The sequence below is a fragment of the Triturus cristatus genome, chromosome 4_1, assembly GCF_964204655.1.
Source record: "Triturus cristatus chromosome 4_1, aTriCri1.1, whole genome shotgun sequence".
Lineage (NCBI taxonomy): Eukaryota > Metazoa > Chordata > Amphibia > Caudata > Salamandridae > Triturus > Triturus cristatus.
In genome coordinates, this window is record NC_140585.1 from 1,151,870,450 (window position 1) to 1,151,891,606 (window position 21,157).

The window sequence follows — 21,157 nt, forward strand, 5'->3', positions numbered from 1 at the left end:
TCAAGTGGTCATTAACACGGGTGAGTAGCCGCGCTATACAAACTCCTGATTGATTGATTGATCTATGTTCTTTCTGCTCCAAACCTTTTCTGTCCGGATGATGAACCTATACATTTTAAGGGTCGAAATGCTGTTGACGCATCATTGGCTAATTGGGAACAAAAATTTGGTTGTAATAGGTTCCATCTTGTTTGTACTACTTAACTGAATTTAAGACCCTTTCGATTGTTTTTTTTGTTTACACTGTATATTGTCTGGATATGTTTGTTTAGTGTAACATGTTGAGCACCAATTTGTCTGTCTATTTTGTATTGTGACATATTTTCTTATAGAAAATCATTCCTTAATAATAATTTCAATTGTTTAGAATTTTCCTCTGGATACTGTTTTTATTTGTATTGTAAATTTGTGATGCATATGAACATTATCTCATGGAACTGCTGTGGCATCTACATAAGTAATAGATAGGACATTTTAATATTTAAAAAAATTAAGGTTCCTAAGGAAGGCTGGACAAAACAACCCAATGCTGAAACAATTCACAACAAAGCAGTAAGTTGTAGACCCTGACGTTATTAAGGGATTATACATGTTTGAACTTTAAATTGTTAGATATGGAACTGTAATTTTGATACCACTGGCTCTATTAACTCGATCTCCATTATTTAAGTGTATGGTTATTTGTAATAGTTATTGAGTATGCTTTCTTACAGGTTTATACTCAAACCATAGGATCTTCGGGATTTATGCCATATCATGGAAAGAATTCACGCGCTGAGACAATGTTGGGGTTTTAAACAAATTGCAGCAATCTGGCAATCTTTCCAGTTGAACATCCTTTAATACCTCTTTAACTATTTAGGTGGCATGTATAGGAGTGCAGCATGTATCACAAACACACATATGGAGAGCACAGAAAGGCACTTGGTTCAGTAAGGTGAGGGAGTTGGCACCTTCTTTGAATGTTCTCCCAGAAATCTACTACATCTCACTGCAAGCCTACTATCAAGGTATAAACCTAGCGATGTTTGCACAACTTAGCATTTCAGCACCTCTACCCCAGGCACCTCAAATGGGAACAGTTGGTGTAATAGGAGACACCATCACAGTAAGCACAATCTCCCCTTAACTTGCCCAGAGTAAATGAAACAGCAGTGTTGGACCCTCTGCCACTCCAGGGGTGCTGTGTGTTGGATGTGCCTGACTGGGGTTGTGAATTAGAGGACTGAAGGAGCATGTGTTCTGTTATAACACTACTTTGTACTCCTGTGCAGCTCTTCATTTCAACCCCTTATTTTCTAACACCTTCCTGCCTTTAATAGTGATGCCCTTTGTTTGAGACGTGCACTACAGAGCCCTCCAGAGTGTACACAAACGCCATCAATTGCCCAGTAGAAGCTACATCTGGGCACATCTGACGTGCATGGCCAGGCATTCTTACTAGCTCAACCACCTCCCAATCGAGAAGCTCAAATGACAGTCCCAGGACTGTCACTCAGTTCTGCTCTTCGCACCACAGAGTGGAACTTTCCCATTCCATGCTTCTCTTTATATATATGGACAGTGAGGACCTAAGAGTTAGAAACTGCTAATGGATCTCGCTCATGCAAGAGGACAGAAAAAGCTCCCAGGCTTTTGCTGAGCAGGATCTTAAGACAAAAATAAAGCATAGAGTTACACTGAGACTATTCAACTGCAATGGAAGAGTAGACCCTAAGCTGTTTTCTCACAATGGACCCACAGTGCATGTTGGGAAATTATGCCCCAGGTTTCTTAGGACTCACTACCATTGTGTCCTGGGACTTCAGTTTGGAATCGGAAGCTCGGCCTAAAGCCTCATGCACTCCGGCACATGCTGAGGATGCTCATATCAGAGGTTAAAGATAAAACACAAGGGGCACAACTAGAAGAGGTTGGGAGACATTAGTAACTTTTCAGATTTCCCCTTCTACAAAATTATTTTTATTCCTTGGGAGTTTCATGGTCTACGAAAAAATTTTCTTAATGGCTAAGGCTCTTTGGGGCCTTTGTGATGGTGAAGTGGATACCCGGTGTGTCCTGAATATTATATTTCTGGCCATTTGGATCACATCTATCTAGTGGACGCATACCCTTGATGAATGGTCTGAAGGTGGGATCAGGACTCTCCTGAAGGTTTCTGTTTGCTTATGTCTGGTCAACCAACATGTCAGTCTCCCAAAGTCATTATTCCCCAGGGTGTTATAACACAATGTCTCCTGAAACGTAGAACCGGACTCGTTCTTGGATCTCCCTCTCACGGTGCACACACTTTCTGGAGAGAAGAGTATTTGGATAGATGAATGGCAAGAGCACTTACTGTAAGGGACACAGTCATATTGGACCTCCAGGTACTTGTAGGTTCCGGGGCAGGGGTCTGGGAAGTCATCCGAACCAGCCACCACCACACACTGGGTGCGGTTGTTACACCTGGAAGAGATTAAAAAAAAGCATCAATGGATGGTTCATGCAGACAAGGCCGGCTCTAACAATTCTCAGACTGCATTTCACAGAGGAAGACATTCATGCTTACATCAGAAATCATGACCAAACATTTGTCCTTGTCATGACCAGTGATCATCTAGGACAAAGTATCCTCAGTGGTCAGCGTGAGACGGCGGTGATGATGGTTGCGAGTCACCAAGGTGTATCGGTTGGCCAAAGACATGAGAAAGGTGGCACTGAGGTCATGTGGAGTTGGGTGATAAAGAACGTTACAAGTGTCAGTGGAAAGTCACCAGAGGTCAAAAGTCAAGGCAAGATGGGGTTATTCATGGGGCAGTGGAACCCATAGGATTACACCCACCTCAGGAAGACGACCCGCAGGTGGAATCAGAAGACAACCTGGATAAGATCTTCAACAGCCCAATTACACTGTTTTTAAAAATAAATCACCTTTACTTTCTCTGCTGTTAGAGAGACAAACTATGCCAGGCTCTGCTGCTATTGACCTCAGTGTAGCACAGTGCACGTGGAGCTTCCCTTAGTAATACCTACTGCCCTGCACGTGTGCCCAACACCTGGTGGTATCAACCGAGTATGTGCCAAGGCTCCATTGCCATTTGAAATGGTTTTTGCTGGTGTTGTCCCAAGCCATCAGGCCACTCCCTTCTCATCACCTCCTACAGACCTCTTGGTGCTATTTTGCCCTTCTGTGAGCATCCATCATACTTGTCTTTGCCCAGCCTTCCCCCTTGCTTGCATATTTACCTGTTCATACTATTTTGCCTAGACTCCGTCCTTTTGTGCTCGTACAGCATATCTGTCTGGGAAATTTAACCCAACCTGTTCCCCTCTTTATGTTACTGCCATCAGAGGCATTTTAAGGCTCGGGCGAAGTGAGCAATTGCCTAGTACCTCCACCATCCAAGAGGACCCCGGTAAAGTCAATTATTTATGTATCTCAACGTTTAACATGTCATTCAATGTTGTTTGGCCTCATGGGGTTGAATTAGAAGAAAACGGGTAATACATTTCAAAGTTGCTCCGAAACAGGGTCCCCTAAATATTTCTTGCACAGGCCCCCCAAAAACCTTAGCATGACACTGACTGCCACCGGATCCCACCCCAGGTATGTTAGTGCTCCAAACGTGCCCCTGTTTGCTCAATGTCACAGCTCTCCCCCTGTCCCAGCATTGCTTTTCGCTCTTCACCATTCGATTGGACGTCAGAGCGGCACTGCTTGGTATGCATTGAAATCATTTCAATAACCATTTTTTGCATAACACCAATTACAACTTTACACCCTGATAAGAGCTTCTGTGGGCCTTGTCAGTACATGCCCAGAAACTGATGAGACCTCTGCCAGGCTGGCACTTCTTCCAGCGCTCTGCCCCGGGCTCACACATCAGAGCACAGCTTGGTACAACACAAGCCAGAGCAAACCGTGCAACAACCACCAAGAACAAACAAATCTGGGACAGTAGAGGACATGCCAGAACCAGAGACGACTGAGCAAATCTGATACAGTAGAACCCAATGCAAAGCGTGTAACAATTCCAAGTGTACACCACTAAAACAACCTAGATCAGACCTTGTTACAACTAACATAAACCTGCTAAAAGCAACAAGAAAAGCCCTTGTAATAATGAGAAACAAGCGTCCTAAAACAAATCCCAGGGCAAACCTTAAAAGAGCAGCCAAAGGAAACCCTTTAAAAAACAACCCAAAACTAACCTCAGAAAGGCAGCTAGAGCACACCTTGTAATAACCCAAAGCAAACCTCCTAAACCCAAACCAAGGTAAACATCCTACAAATAGAAAAACGACCGGAGCAAACCTTGTGAGAACCACCCAAAGAACATGGTATAAAAAAAAGAACCCAGACCACATCGGGTACAGGGCAACATACATTTTTAACCTTATTACAACACAGGACTGACCTTCCACAAACAACAAGGAACAAACCTCTTAAAAACAATTGAAGTGAAAGCTTTTAGCAACCCACAATAAACACTGATACAACCCAAAGCAAACCTTGCATGAAAACACACATCAAAATGTGTTAGAATAACCGGGAGCAAATATGTTCTAGTACAACCAAAGCAAACTTTGTATAAGTAACCTAAAACAAATCTGGTGCAGTATAACCTAAGCAAACTTCGTATAAGCAACCTAAAACAAATCTGGTGCAGTATAACCTAAGCAAACTTTGTATGAGCAACCTAAAACAAATCTGGTGCAGTATAACCTAAGCAAACTTTGTATAAGCAACCTAAAACAAATCTGGTGCAGTAGAACCTAAGCAAATTTTGTAAAGCAACCTAAAACAAATCTGGTGCAGTATAACCAAAGCAAACTTCGTATAAGAAACCTAAAACAAATCTGGTGCAGTATAACCGAAGCAAACTTTGTATGAGCAACCTAAAACAAATCTGGTGCAGTATAACCTAAGCAAACTTTGTATAAGCAATCTAAAACAAATCTGGTGCAGTATAACCTAAACAAACTTTGTATAAGCAACTTAAAACAAATCTGGTGCAGTATAACCTAAGCAAATTTTGTAAAGCAACCTAAAACAAATCTGGTGCAGTATAACCGAAGCAAACTTCGTATAAGAAACCTAAAACAAATCTGGTGCAGTATAACCGAAGCAAACTTTGTATGAGCAACCTAAAACAAATCTGGTGCAGTATAACCTAAGCAAACTTTGTATAAGCAACCTAAAACAAATCTGGTGCAGTATAACCTAAGCAAACTTTGTATGAGCAACCTAAAACAAATCTGGTGCAGTATAACCTAAACAAACTTTGTAAAGCAACCTAAAACAAATCTGGTGCAGTATAACCTAAGCAAACTTTGTATAAGTAACCTAAAACAAATCTGGTGCAGTATAACCTAAGCAAACTTTGTATAAGCAACCTAAAACAAATCTGGTGCAGTACAGTATATCCTAGACTAAACCGTGTAACAAAAAGAATACTCAAATCTGATAAAGTCCAACCAAAAGCAAACCTTGTAAAGGCTAACAGCAACCACCCTAATAACTTAGAGGAAATCATGTACCTGTAACCCAAAGCACTCATCCTAGAAGCAACTAGACCACCACTTGTAATAAAGCAAAGTAAATCGTCTAGAAATAACCATGGCAAACCTCGTAACAACAGTACAAAGAAAATCTTCTCTCAGATACCATGTCCTCACCCCCATTCTCCACAGAAAGCCCCCATCTGTCACAATGTCCTCGCCTTTATTCTCTTGTCTTCTCAGAACAGCCTCTTAGAGTTACCACGCCCCACTTTATTCTCACACTTCAGTCCCCTCTCTGGAGTACTGCCTCTCGGAGTTACAGTTCCCTCGCCTCTGTAATCTTCACATAGCCCAAGTTCTCTGGTACAATGCCCTCCCCTTCATTCTTCTCACACAGCCCACTCTCTCAATTAGCATGGTGCCATCTGTATGCTCCTGACACAGCTCCTCTCTGTCATCATGCCCTTAGCTCTACTATCCCTGACACAGCTCCTCCCTCTCAGTCACCATGCCCTCAGCTCTGCTTTCCTCATACAACTCCCTCTTTCAGTAATTACACCCACCTTTATTCCCACAATGCTACCTCTTTCAAGTACCATGCCCCCAATCCCTTTCTCTCCACAGCCCCCACCAGGCATGTATTGGCCCTACCAGGCACCAGGCATTTTTCCAGTTGCCTTGGAATGTGGGCTCCGGTTTTACCCCAGGTAGAAGTCGGTTTTGTTGGTTGGGGCTAGGCGGGTGGAGTTTCCTGCCTGCAGTGCTTCGTCTCTTTACAAACGAAAAATTCAAAGCACATTGTTTTAAAGCCTGCCTGTCAGACCATGCTTGCTTCAAAGCCATTTGTTTTTGCATTTGGTTGGTTCTTGTCTCCTGCAGGGACGCCAGGGCATCACTGGCCTTCAGGACTTTGGGTTGGGAGATTGATGTGGAGCGGTGAGGGTGCGAGGGCTGCTGTTGCTTGCCTCAGGCAGTCTAATACGTATATGAAAATAAACACTTCAAAATTCAAACGAGTGTATTTCTGTACAATGTGACCGCTGCAACGCATTTCAGTTTAGTATATTAAATGATGCCATTGCATTGAGCGCAAATTGTTAGAAGTGATACACTTTCAATCATGAACTTTGAAACAATTATGCCCCCACCACCACTGCCCTGATGAAAATGCTATTAGTGAATCGAGAGGAAAGTCAGTTGTTTTACGCCCTCAATGTGTTGCCTACGGTGTTACTATAAGTGGAGTAATATTGCAGTTTATTTTTTGTGCAGCACACCCTGAACTGATATATTTAAAGGTGCTCTCAAGTGATGATCAAGGAGAAGGTGACACTGTGAAAAAAGTAATTGCCTAGAATCACACAATGTGGTCAAGTGGAAGCTGGGCTTGAGGCATGGTTTCCTGGTTTCATATTGTGTAATTCAACCATATGTGTATCTCTTTCTTGCTCCTGTTTTAGATCAACGTTACAACAAACAAATGATGGACGGAATGCTGACAATGCAGACATTCTCCCCCAGTCAAGAGATCTGGGTTAAATCCATCGTTCTTTTGCCCACTACGCCACCCCAGTTTAGACATGGCCATATGCAAATCAGTCTTGACCCTGTGCCTCATGGAAACAGGATCAAAGCTTAGTTCTTAAACAGACTGGGGCTATGCATGTCTCACAAGGATTGGAAGTGCTATTTAGGGGCAGGATGATGTTTTAATGCCGTAGCTAAAATGAAAACTAGAGCACCTATTCTTGAGACCGTTTGCTCCAGGTACCTAAAACTCTGTATTCATTGTAATCCTTTCTTGAATGAATTCATCCACCTACTCCTCACTCCAAAATGTGGAAGTATTTTTTCAAAGCTTTTTTGGGGCCAGTGCTGGCACTTCATACCGCTTTTTAAATTCATTTTGTTTCTGCCCCCCCCACTTTAGCCACCCCACCGATTGCAAAAGTCAATAGCTCACTCATGGGTGAAAACTATTGGTTTTGCCAATGCTTGTTTACCCTACCTTTATCACTATTCTAAACACTAACTCAGCCCCCTCTCTTATTCCAATGCCCTCACCCCCTCTTTTTCCTCGTACAGCGCCCTTTCTATTTCCCCTTCTTAGATCGCCTATCCTTGCCTCTCTACTCCCTTATCCTTATCTCAGTGTCCTCCTCACCTCCAGGGGTGTAGATTCAGGTGTTTGGGGGGTTACACCCCCATAATAAATGTATTTTCTGATGAATAGTTGGGTACAGGTGCTCTGTTGGATTTCACCTCAGATTTTTACATAAGCACTCTGTCAAAAACACTCTCATCTCTATTTTGAAAGTCCTAAAAAAATTTATTTTACAAAATATTGTGTTTCTCTCACTTAGTACACCTGCCAATCCGCATTCCTCTCCCTTTCCACTCCCCCTTTAGCCCCTCTCATGCGCCCGCTTGTCATATAATGTATTTAAACAACACATGCCAGCGCCATGGTCGGGAAATCTGACGCTAACTCCCCCCCCCTTACTCTTAATGAGCAAGCTACGCCCCGGCTCACCTCTCTCCTCAGCTGCCACACTCTTACCTGGCATGTCCTCTGCAGTGCCCCCTCAGCCCCTCCCAGCCTTCCATATACCCCTACCTGTAGTGGCGTTACATACCCCCTGCCCCCTGTAGTGCAGCGGGGCCCAAACTGTACACGGGCGATGGGCCCCTGGCCTGAGAGCGCCTGACTGGGTGGGGGCAATAAGGGTTGTTTTCTGTACTTTGTAGGGGGAGCCCTCAAGTTTCGTTACGCCTCTGCTTACCTCCCTAGTCCTCTGCACCCCCCTCTTCACGCCCTTGCTGCCCCCCCCACCTCCTTCCCTCCTCACCAGCTTCCCTTTGCCTTTCCCCCTTCTCTCTCACTTTCAATTACTGCGACTGTCAGGATTTAGCGAACGAATTACTCGTTTGTGGGCGAGGGGGCCGGGAAGTGATGGAAAGTGGGGGATATTACCCGGCAGGAGCGGAAGCAGCAGAATAATTGCAAAAAACAGATTAGGTTTGTATAATAGTTTTTCTTTTTTCTCGACAACGAGGACGTCTGGCAAATCTTTATTGCTTTGCAGGGTACGGCTCCCGACCCCGTATGAAAGCAGCAAGTACAGGAGAGGTAGAGGGAGGCAGGGAATAAAGTGCCTGACAGTCTCTCACCTTTAATGGGGTGGAGGTTTCAGGGACGGGGGCACAACGGGAGAGGGGACAGAGGGTGGAAGAGCAGACGCATGGCACAGCCGTGGAAGCCGCAAGAGAGGAGAAGAACAAGGAAACTGAGGGACGAGGGGAAAGAAACGAATGAAAAAGGGAAAGACAGAAACATGGAAAATGAGAGCAACAATAAGACAAAAGGAGAGGGGAAGAAGGAAATACACCTGAAACTACAATTGAGCACAAATGAAGCAGGGCAGGTGAATGAATTTGGAGAATGAAAACAGATAAAGAGCAAAAGGGAGAGTAGCATGAAAAGCAGAAAGACAAAGAAACAGATTCAGCCTAAAAATTGACTTTTTTTTATTTCCCTGACTTAAAACCACCCTAGATAGAAGTTCTTAAATAGAGGACATTCACTGGTCCGAGACTCCTCAGTTCGAGTCTCGGCAAGGACGCACAGCATCCTGTGATTCTGGGCAAATCACTTAATCACCACACTCCCAACCAAAAAAAAACAAACAAAAATGAATGTGTCCTCATGTAACAGCAACTGGTGCTCGTGTAAAGCGCTTTGATATACTCGATTCCTTCAGGTCAAGTTCGCGCTATATAAAACTCTGTAAACTAAAATGAAAAAATAAAAAATATAGTATGGGGTCCACCAAGCTCATGTGAAAACATGGGCAAAGACAGTGAAGGTTCCATCTGCCAGTGCCACACCATCTTCAGCGGCAGATCTGCCACTCAGCTTGGCATAAGCATAGGGAAAAGTCACCATTGGACAGAAGGCGGACTTTGATGGAATGGTGAATACAGTGTCCCACTCCCTAACATGGTGGAAGAGTAGGCCTGGAAAAAAATTAATTATGCGAGTGTAATTGGCGTTATTTTGAGAATTTGACATTACGCTTGTTTCCAAAATTCATGAAATAACATAATTATGCCACTTTACGTAAATACTCAGCGGTATTTGTAAAAACTGACTGCAGAAGTGCAATTTGCAGTAAAAAAAATCATGAATGCATGCGAACAACAGAACGCGAGCGGCTGCTTTTTTGCGGCACTTTTGTTTAACCCTTTTGCTGTGGCGGGAATTCCGCCGCAGCGCTGGGGGGTGCGGGGGGGGCAGCGCGGTGGAGCGGTGCTCATGACGGAACCGCTCCGTCATGAGCCGCGGTTGAGCTGTGCTCATGACGGAGTGGTTCCGTCATGACTCCGCCCACTGCGCTAATCGCCCGCACAGGCGGGGAATTAGCACCGCGTGGGCGGCGCGGCCGCCAACGGCCGCAGCATGACGGAACCACTCCGTCATGAGCACACGGCGACCGTGGCTCATGACGGAGCGGTTCCGTCATGAGTGGGGAAGGGGTTAAATGCGTCCTCACACCAAAAATTGTAGATGCGAGGATGTATTCATGCTAATGGAAAAACTTCCAGCATTTGAGAAGGCTGGATATGTAGACACTAGCCAAATACCTGTACTCGGAAGAAAAGATATAATAGCACGAGTGGAAAAGAAACAGTCGGAACATATAAGATACAGAGAAAAAGAAATGAAGAGAAGGATAAATAAAAAAGCATGTGAGAGGGTGAGAGAGAATGATAGAAGAAATAAGAAAGACTGATGAAGAAGAGTATCAAATTGACAGAGAACAGGGAGGAGAATTGGAAATAGATAAAGAGAGGTGACAGAATGTCAGTCGAAGAACTGGTTCAAAGGAGAAGAAATAGTAAAAGAGTAACAATTAAATACATAAAAAATGATAAACAATGAAAAAAGGGAAAATAATGTAAAATAAAATGCAGAAATAGCAACAATGGAACATGATTAGAAAAGAGAGAAAATTAAAGAAAAAGAAAGTTAAAAGGAAGGAAAGGAAAGATTGGAACTTAGGAGAAGGAAAAACAAAGAGACTTCAGTAGAGCAAGAGAAGAGGGTGACCATCAGAATAGGAAAAATAGAAGTAATTCTTCCATTAAAAATTAAAGCATGAAATTAACCGACTCAAATGTGAGAGACAAATAAGAAACGAGAGAGAGAGAGAGAGAGAGACTTGACATACATAAATGACAATGGGAGAAAAAGAAACAGACTGAGGAAAGAAGAGAAAAACAATAAATGGGCAGTGGCAGAACATGTGAGTGAAACAAAAACACAATCTGGCCAGGTATGGGTGTGACATACCGATCTTTTTTTCCACCTTCACAAAGATCTTTTGAAACCTTGCAAGTTTGCAGTACTTGCCGAGTTTTACATTTTGTCCAATTTGTGCGAAAATCTTCCTTTTGTAACAATTTCTGGGACGAAAAGTGAACCTTCAGAGAAAAATTATACCTACATTTGCCATTGTTATTTGCAAAGCTATGCAAAAGGTAAAACTGCAAAGAAAAGGCCTGCAAACATTTTCCATGGTGGATGGGTTCAATTGGAGTAAATACTTACCACAGTTGTGGTGAAAAGTATATAGGAATACGCAGAATAGCTTCACATGGGCATAGGTAGCGTTGAATTAGGACACTTAGCAGATTTTGAAAAGAGGGAACGAATCTGGAATGCAGTAAAGCTTTACCAGAAAAAAAGCATTGGCAAAGCCAATAGGTTTTGCCTATGCAAGATCTATTAGCTTTGCCAATGTGTTTTAGCCATGTACACCTGCATAGCTGCGGTTTAGCATTGTTTAAAAGGTATTAACATAGAAAGTAGGGGTGCAGAGGGGAGGGCAGCAAAATGGAGGGGCATAGAGTGGAGGAGCATGAAGGGTATAGCATAGAGAGTCGTAGAGTGGCATTGGGCAGAGTGTTGTAGAGTGGAGTAGAGCCGTAGAGTGGAGTGGGGTGGCTTAGATGGAGTAGAGATGTGGAGAGGAGTGGACTGGTGTGGTCTATAGTGAAGTGGCATAAAGTGACATAGAGTGTTGTAAAGTGGAGTGCAGTAGAGTGGAGTTGAGTGTCAGAGTGGAGTGGTGTAGAGTGCAGTACAGTGGAGTAGAGTGGAGTGTGTCAGAGTGGAGCGCCACAGAGTTAAGTGGTGTAGAGTGGAGTAAAACATCAGACTGGAGTGCCATGGAGTAGAGAGGAGTGGAGTAATGTGTAATAGAGTGGAGTGGTGCACAGTGGAGTAAAGTAGCATAGAGTGTCGTAGAATGGAGTGTCATAGAGTGGAGTGGGCTGGAGTGTCATAGAGTGGGGTGTCATAAAGCGGAGAAGAGTGGCCTAGTGTGGAGTGGCATAGAGTGGAGTGTCGTGGAGTAGAGTTTCATAGAATGTTGTGGAGTAGAGTGTTGTGTCGTGGAGTAGAGTATCGTGGAGTGTTGGGTAATAGAGTGTTGTATAGTAGAGTGTTGTGTCGTGGACTAGAGTTTTGTGTCATGTTGTGTCTCCTCCCCTATTTGCTTGAGGCACATGTATCTCAAAATCTCTGCTTCTTTATAGAGGCCTCCGATTCCCAAGATCCCTGCCAAGTGGTCTTTTGCCTAGCTCACTCAACAGAGGCAGTGATTCTCTCAGTAGTAGATAACATGCACGAGGAAGTACACAAAGACAACACTCAAGCTCTAGTCCTCCTTGATCTGTCTGCAGCTGTCTTTGACATGGTCGACCAGGACCTCAAGGCTGACCGTGTCAGGGCTGCAGGACTCCAGGACTCAGCAATCAACTTGATCATCTCCTTTCTAAAATACAGATCTGTCAGTTAGACTTTCCCCCTTCAATTCTCCTAAAGTCCTATTGAACTGTACAGCTCTTCTCTTTCCCCTCATCTTTTTAACACATACATCTGCCTCCAGGTTTACTCTCTTAAAAACATGAAAGTTACAACTTTTATGTATGCTGATGACATGCAACTCCTCTTCACGATTGACAGCACTCCAAATTCTAAGCTGCATTTCCAAGAAACAATGCTGTTTATCCGGGATTAGATAAACAGCAACCACTTCAAACTAAACTCTGACAAAACTGAGATAGCAGTCACCAAAAATAAGCCCGACCTTTGGAATCCTTCCTTTTGGCCCAATGAGTTCGGTCCTCCTCCCTCTCCAAAGAAGTCGGTAGAAAGTCTTGGTTTTACAATTGACGAGGATCGATCTATGAAACTACAACTTGGCTCAGTGATATCCTTCTGCTTTTTCCAAGTCTGTAGATTTAGGAAGATTAAGAAATTCTCACTACTGATACCTTGGTCGAGGTCATAATAGCTCTGGTCATGTCAAGAATAGACTACGCCAACTCTCTTTACTTGGGTCCCCCTAAACATCTTATGCAGATGCTTCAGTTTGTCCAAGACCAGGCAGCTCGGCTGATCGATCTGCTTCCCAAACGTTTCTATATTTCTAAAGTTACAAAAGACCTTAACTCCCAGTTGCACAGATACCTACATTCAAAACATGTACTATTTTCAAAGCCTTACACATGAAAAGCCTGGCATTTATTAAATCTAGGATCCACAAGTACTCACACGAAATCTTTGCTTCCATCACACTTATGAACTACAAAAAAGTGCTTCATTTTTGCTTTCCTAATTGGTAAACGTGTACAGGTAATTTACAGATATTTACATGTTCTTGCATACTACAAAATGACATCCCACAGCTTTTCTTTTCACATTGCCTGTACCTCAGCAGGATTATGACATAATTCACTTTACTGTTCTTTCTCTACCTTCAATGTGAGACATTTTTGTAAACACTAATCTCCCTGTTAAAAGAATGAGCAGCAATTTGTCAGAAGACGACCTCTGCCTTTGAAGCACAGCAAATGTAACAAGATAAATACAGAATCGACCCACCAAAAATCGGCTTGTGACTCACCAGTCGGTCACGACTCACAGCTTGAGAAATGCCGGAAAAGAAGATCCGTGGACTCACCAAGTGGTGGAACTGGCACTCATTGTGAGTACTGAAAATTTGACCGAGGCTGTCTAGCTGTACGTTGAAGACCCTGCTGTCAGGTTAGTATAGTCAAAATTCATCCATGGCCTGGCCTCCATCTTTAGCCAATAATGGAGTTGAGGGTTGTCGCTGTCAGGCTGCTCATGAAGTAATATTTGGAGTCTTTGAGCCTAATTTAACTAGAACAATGTTCTCAAATTTTAAGGGAAAGACAGAAAGGTTGTGGTCTGCGCTGGCCAATGGTCGTTGATGAAAACAATTCTGGAGTATCCCCGATTGGATCATGACTTTCTCAGTGATGGCGTTAATACTAAAGTCATTTGGCTAGAGTGGACGAAATACATGTAACTTTATGCCAAAAGTCACTAGAAACCTCGGATTTTGATTCTGGAAGGGGTGCACGGAAGCGGGGGAAAGAGTTAGGAATGCACCCTTAGAGCTCCGGTGCTTCTAAAAGGGTTTTGGATGGGAGACCTCACAGATAGATGACCATCTCATTGCTGCCAGTGGGCACTAAGACATTTCACACTCGCATTCAGGAGAAGCATATCTCGACCAACTACACACCTTCCTTTGGTACCCAAGGGCCAGTGGAAGGATTTGTACTATTTCTGCATCAGTGGGTGAAGTCAAGACACATGTGTAGGATGATGTTTCTTGGAGGCAGCCACCAGAATGGGTACATTTCAGGGTGTGTGGTGAAGGGGGGCGGGGAGGGTTGAGAGTGACACTGCATGTGGTTAGGGGCAAGCAAAGCCTAGGCCGGGTAACCCTGCTGGGGAAAAGGGCAGAGGCCTAGCTGTGCCTGGGTTCAGATGGTGTAGTGCAGGTCTGGAAACCCAACGCAGTGGTATGACTGTGAGAAAAGCCACTAAAACAGGGTACAGGGGTGGACCGGCCTATAGTACAATCAGGCCCGATAGGCTGCTCTGACAGATCACTGTGTGGGACGGTGTTTTAGCCACTGTGGGATAGTTTTTGTGGCTAGGCGGGCCGGTTTCCACTGTTGATTTCCGTGATATTACCATCTTTTTAGGTATATGCTTCGCTAATGGGGCCACTTTTTATTTTGTGGCTGGGTCTATTTTTGTCCCAATCTGACCCTGGCAGGGTATGGCTCCTTAGTAGCGCTCTCTACCAAATGCTCTGAGAAGAAGTGAGAACGTTTCCCGCTGCCACAGAAGATCGCAGAGGTTGCCCCACCATCTCTTTTTTTAAGCCTTTGCAAACTGTGCGCTAAGCCAGCGCTAGGAAGTGACATTGTTACAAGTTGGCGCTTTACAATACTCGGAAAACTATAAATACATAAGCAATACCAATCTGTTAATCCAGGAAATGCTTCTGTTCCTACCAGTTCCACAAATCAGTTTGGCCAAAGACATTTGCAAAAAGAAACCATGAATTGGTTCATTGCAAACTTGACTACCTGCGTCTTTTCAAGTAAATGATTCATGCAAAAAACAAATTGTTGGAAGACTAGAGAGAGGTGGGATAACCAAGTGAGATGGGGTGAGTTAATGGTAGCATAGGGAGAAAAGAGAACAGAGAAAGAAAGGGAAAATGGAAAACACAGAGAGAGAGGGAGAGAAGCGAAAAGTACGAGGAGGGGAAAATCATCAGGGAGCGAGAGCATTTGGTGGAAATATATGTTTGTAGAAAGAGATAGAGGGAGAAAGAGAGAGAGACAGATGCAGAATCGAAAAGAGGCGAGGGTGAAAAAAAAGGAAAGACTGATGATTGAAAAGAGGCAAGAGATGGTGTGGTAAGATACAAGGAGAGGGGCGGGGAGCAAAAGCCAAGACACAATCGAAAACGGAGACAGAGAGAAGGGAGATGACGGAGACAGAGGAGGAGAGACAATCCGGCAGGTGAAACGTGAGGCCGGGAGACTCTTACAAGACAATCAGGGGAAGGGATAATGATAATCAGAGAACTAGGAGCAGAAATAATATCCGTGCGAGCAGAGCTGTTCCCCTCCCTCTGCATCCTTCCCTGCGGAGGGCGAGAGAGTTGCCATGGTTACTGCTCCATCCCTCGCAGACACCCCCACCTCTTCCCCTTTCACTTTGTCTATGCCAAATCTCCAGACTGCAGATACACATTGAACTCCTCAGCCCCTGCCGCCTGCAGCTTAAAAACCAGCAGGACAGGTGAACAGGAGGTCACGGGGTGGTGTGGGCAGGGACACCGAGCAGGTTCCGAACCCTAAAGATGGGAGGCACGTAGGTTCAAGCCAGCAGAGCTGGGGCTGATCCCTAATGGTGGGTGGCATGTGGCTGTGTATGCAAGAGGTACAGGGGCTGATCCCTAGTGGTGGGTGGCATGGGGCGGAGCAAGCCAGTATAATAAGAGCTGACCTCAGTGGTGGGTGGTGGGTGGCATGCGGTGGTGTAGGCCAGAAGAGCAGGGGCTGATCCCCACAGGTAGGAGGCAAAGGGGTGCAAGGTAGCATAATAAAAGCTGACCCCAGTGGTGGGTGGCATGGGGCGGTTCAAGCCAGAAGAGCAGGTGATGATTCCAAAAGGTGGGAGGGCGCAAGGTAACAAAGCAGGAGCAGATCCAGAAATGTGGGGGGTATGGGGAGGGGGTGCAGGCCAGGAGAGCAGCACCTACTCCACACCGGTGGAAGGCAGGGGATCTCCCGGTAGACTAGGAACTGGCGTCCAAGGGATGAAGGGGTGGCAAGGGAGAGGATGAGTGTCACTCAAGGGAGAGCAAGAGATGAGTTCTGTGGTCCACTGTGGGGGAGGAGCAGGAGCTGTCCATTACTGAAGAGGGCTACGATCCTAGACCTGTCCTTCGCTAAGGGGAGGGGCATAGACTGTCTACTGCTTTGGTGGGAGGGATATAAAAGGCTATCCTAGACAGAGGGTTAGGAACATGGGCTGTCCATCACTGATGGAAAAGACCGGACAAGTGACCCCGCTTAACTGCTCTGCAAAGCTTGACCTCAAGAACAACGCCTCCTAGACCACCCTCAACCTCTACAGCAAAGAAACCATCTTAAACACGCTCACAGCTTTGAATCCCTCCAATCGTTTCACAGATCCTCTCCCAGCAACCCACTTAAAGACCTTCATTCCACTGCTAGTACCCCTATGGACCAGGATTATAAATACCTCTCTTCTGCAAGGAACCATCCCAGACATCCTCAAAGCTGGTCAGGTATCCCCCATCCTAAAGAAAGTATCAGCAGACCCGTCAGACCTGAGTAACTATCGCCCAATCCAACATCTCGACCCTGGCCAAACTACTCGAAAAATGTGTCCACATGCAGCTTAGTAACCACATTGACCACTTCACCCTGCTCAATCAATTTCAATCTGGCTTTCGATCAGGGCACCGTACCGATTCAGCCATGACCCACAAAATAGATGACGCACCTCAAATACTGGATCAAAACAAGGCCTGTTTGTTAATCCTACTTGACTTATCCTCAGCCTTCGATACAGTCAAACACGACAACCTACTAGACCTCTTGAAACATAGAATGGGTTTATCTGGAATGGTGTTAAACTGGTTCACTTCCTTCCTCCAAAACAGAACACAAAGATTCAAGATCAACCAATCTTTATCTAACCCCACCCCAGTCAACTTGGGAGTACCCCTGAGATCTTCCCTCTCCCCAACACTCTTCAATCTGTTTATGGAACGACTCACTGAGCTTCTCAACTCCCCAAACATCCAATATCACATGTACACCGACGACACACAACTCTACAGAAAGATCCACTCTCTTGAAGACATCAAGTCCCTTAACTCGACGCTCCAAAAAACACAGACCTGGCTGGCAAAGAACCAGTTAAAACTAAACACACTAAAAACAGAATTCCTCTTAATCGCTCCCCCCAACCAAACAACCATCATCCGCGAGTGGATGAAGCACCGAACTGAACTCGACGGTCAACCTCTCATCATTGATTCCGCTAAATCTCTGGGAATAACTCTAGACAATAAGCTAAATATGCAGAAACACATCAGCACTGCAACTAAAGGAGCTAATTTTCAGATGAACACCCTGAGTAAAATGAAACCCTTCATACCCAGAAATGACTTTAAACAGGCAGTTCAAACTCTTGTAATTCCCAGAGTGGACTATGGGAGTGTCACTCTCTCCGGCCTTCCAAGATCAACAACCGCTCCGCTAAGAGCCTCAATCAACACAGCGGCTAGACTCATCACAGGCTCCAAAAGAAACTGCCACATTTCCCCTGACCTTCGTTCCCTCAACTGGTTACCTTTTGAAGCCAGAATCTATTTGAAAATCGCCTGTATGACACATAAGGCATTGCACCACAAAACCCCGAGATACCATGTGGAGAAACTAGTACTATCGGGTGGTAACACATCTACTAGGAGTTCTGATAATCTTCTACTTAAACCACAACGTTTCTTCAAGAAAAAAACATACAATCGTACCTTCTCAGGAATGGCCCCCAGGATTTGGAACGCTTTGCCCCCAGAAACGAGACTTAATCCGTCCGCTGCTTTCTTCAAAAAAGAAGTGAAATCGATTCTCTTGTCCAAATTCACCTGAACTTTCTATACACTCTTGTAGATATGTGCTAGGCTCTAATAGTTACCAGTGATGTATTTGCATAATCCATTGTATTTATATGTATATGTCATTCACCTGTACTTACCCTGTAAAACGCCACGATACCCGCAAGGGTCTTGTTCGCGCTATACAAAACCGTCAAAATAAATCAAATAAATAAATAAAACCAATGAAGGTGCAAGGGGTGGGAAAGATCTGTTCATAATTTAAGAGGAAAGGGGCAAAATCTGTTCTTCACCGAGGGAAGAAGGGTCATACCTTGTCAATCACTGAAGGGAAGGGACTGGAATGAATCCTTCCATTCAATGAAAGGTAGGCACGAGACCTATGCATCACTGTAATAGTAATACTAAAGCAACTGCATCAGCAAAGTACTGAATTAAAAAAGAAAAAGGACAAATGAGAGGAAAAGAGCAGATGAAACAAGCTGGCCGTATTTATACATAAACTAGAACAAGCATTGGCAAATCCAATAGGTGTCTTCATTTGGCTTTGCTAATGCTGTTTAGTATCAGGAAAAAAAGTAACCTCTGCATAGTGATGTATGCAAGTGCACCATCAAGCATGTAGGTGTAACATGTATACACCATGAGTCTATGGCAGCAAAAATGTTTGATGGCGTATACTTGAGTATACGTCTACAGAGGTGCAATTAGAGGCCGGAGTGAGCAAGTAAACACAGCGAACAAGTGGAGACAATATGCAGGGATGGGTGGGAGAGCAATACAAAGGGTGGGGTACTATAAAAAAAATCCAAGCAGGACGGGGGCAAGGAAAGCTACAGATGAGCTGGAGGGTGGAGGATCAACACAAAAGTGCAAGGGGGGATGGGGCGTTAAGGTGGAATAACACAAAGAGGTTAAAGGGATAGAGCAAGACAATACACAGACTCCCATTGAGTGCTAAAAGAAAAAGGTAAAAAATAGGTCCCTGAATGCAAGCATAAGAAGGATTCAAGCCATTCAATAACAGGGATGGTAACCAAGCAATGCTCCAAGGGAGGGGCAAACACAAGAAGAGGAAGGAAAGGCATAATAAGAATCAGGCAAATGAGATTGACAAGATATCCAACCAATGACAAGCAATGGACTGGCCCAAGTCAACTGTAAATATTGGTATGGTCTGCAATAGGTCTTTCAACAACAAACAACTGACTTGAGGTGAGACCTACAACATAGTTTTTTTATTTTTTTATTTTACAAAGTTTTATATAGTGCGAACTTGACCCGAATATCAGAGCACTTTACATAGCACCAGTTGCATTACATGAGGGCACATTCATTTTTTTTTTATGTTAGGCACGGGGAGATTAAGTGATTTGCCCAGAATCACAGGATGTTCAGCATCATTGCCGAGACTCAAACCCAGTTCCCCAGGTTCGAGGTCGACCACCCTAGCCGTTAGGCCAACTCCTCTCCCCAAGTTGTTAGTCATGGCATTACACATGAAATAAGTCCTGAATGGTTATTTTTCTGAGGAACAGCACTTAAAGTTAATACAACGGCAAATTTCAGATGTACTACAAGTCTTTCATATATGTTTGTGAAAGCACGAAGAATTGGTCACTGATAGTTTAATAAATTATTGCTTAATAGTATTACATTTCATTAGTACGGCATATATTCTCATTCATAGTACCATGAAAACAAAATAAAGTTTCCCATTTTTTTGTTCTTGTTCCAGCATAAGTAAACATCTCCCATAAATATTTATCCCTGTAAAAATACTGTGGGCGGCGTAAACATATTGTGCTCTCTGATGTTCCTTCCAATTCATTATAATACCGCCAGCGCACTACCGCATTACCATAAACTATTACAGAATTGGAAAGTAACACGGTCTGAATCTTCAAAAAGTCCTGCTTTGCTCGTGATGAAATCCGAGTCCGTTTACAGTTGTCTCTCGAGGGTTTCTGCACTCAGTCTAGCAATATTACCGTCTCTGCTGCTGTCCGCGGTGCTGTCCGAACTCGGTGATGTAATAGAACCGTCTCTGGTGCTGTCCATGGTGCTGGCAGTCATTGTTACAGTAATTTCACCGGCTTTACTGCTGCTGTCCCTTGTACTGATTGTGCTGGTCAGTAATATTTCAGTCGTGCTGCAGTACGTGGTCCGTGCAACCTCAGTACAGTAATATTACGGTCCACAGTGCAGGCTGTGCAGTAGAATTACAGCGTGTTGCTGTCCCCAGTGCTGCCTGAGCATTAAAATTATATTTTGTGTTGCTGTCCAGGGTGCTGCCTGTTCAGTGACATTGCAGCCTGTGCTGTTTCCACAGTGCTCTCGGTGCCGTTATGTGACTCGGTGTTGCTGTCCGCGGTGTGGACTACGATTAGTGTAGTAATGTTGTATACGCTGCTGTCCACGGGGCTTGAACAATCATATCACAGTCCGTGCTGCTGTCCACGGTGCTGACTGAGCAGTAAAATTACAGTCTCGGTTGCTGTCCACGGTCCTGCCCGTGCAGTAACATTACTATCGGTGTTGACGGTACTTAGTGCAGTCACATTACAAACTCTTTCGCTGTCCACGGTGCTGATCTCGCCATCTCTTCTTTTTTGATGGGCCGTGTTACAGCACTGCCGGTTCAAGCCCGGGCCAACCGTCTGCCCAGAACCTTCCTGCACCCCTACTTCCACGGCATCCATTGGTCTCGTCTACTTTCAAAATGTTGACCCCCTCTGCCATAACACCGTCCCCGCTCAGGCCTCCCATCAGGCTCCACGGACCTTGAAGGTCAACCTACAGGGTCTGAGGAGCCTCTAGTCCCAACCCCTCCTGCCTCAAACCCCATCCCAGAGGCCCACGCGTGTCAAATGATTTCTACTCCCGCATCCGTTTGAGTGGTGAGAAGCTTTCAACTCAGCCCCCGCCCAAAACTGATTTCATCTGCACAAATCTTCACTCTACTGAATGATTTATGGGTTTAAGAGCGGCCTCCGCGGGGCCGCAGCACTCCGAGAGGTTCTGCATGAAAAATGGGCGGCGAGAGGCACCTGTTCCCCCAGTACTTTCCACACACCCACGATCCAGCAAACATGGCTGCACTTTCGGAATGC

General features: G+C 44.6%; 1 protein-coding gene across 2 annotated transcripts in view; it reads right to left on the reverse strand.

The window, feature by feature from the left end:
* ADGRL1 (adhesion G protein-coupled receptor L1) overlaps nucleotides 1-21,157 on the reverse strand; it is a 618,953-nt gene that overhangs the window by 199,921 nt on the left and 397,875 nt on the right. For both annotated transcript variants that reach the window (XM_085654299.1, XM_085654300.1), the window contains exon 4: nucleotides 2,339-2,448. In XM_085654299.1, the coding sequence (XP_085510425.1) occupies nucleotides 2,339-2,448 (110 nt within the window). The remainder of the gene's footprint in view (nucleotides 1-2,338; nucleotides 2,449-21,157) is intronic.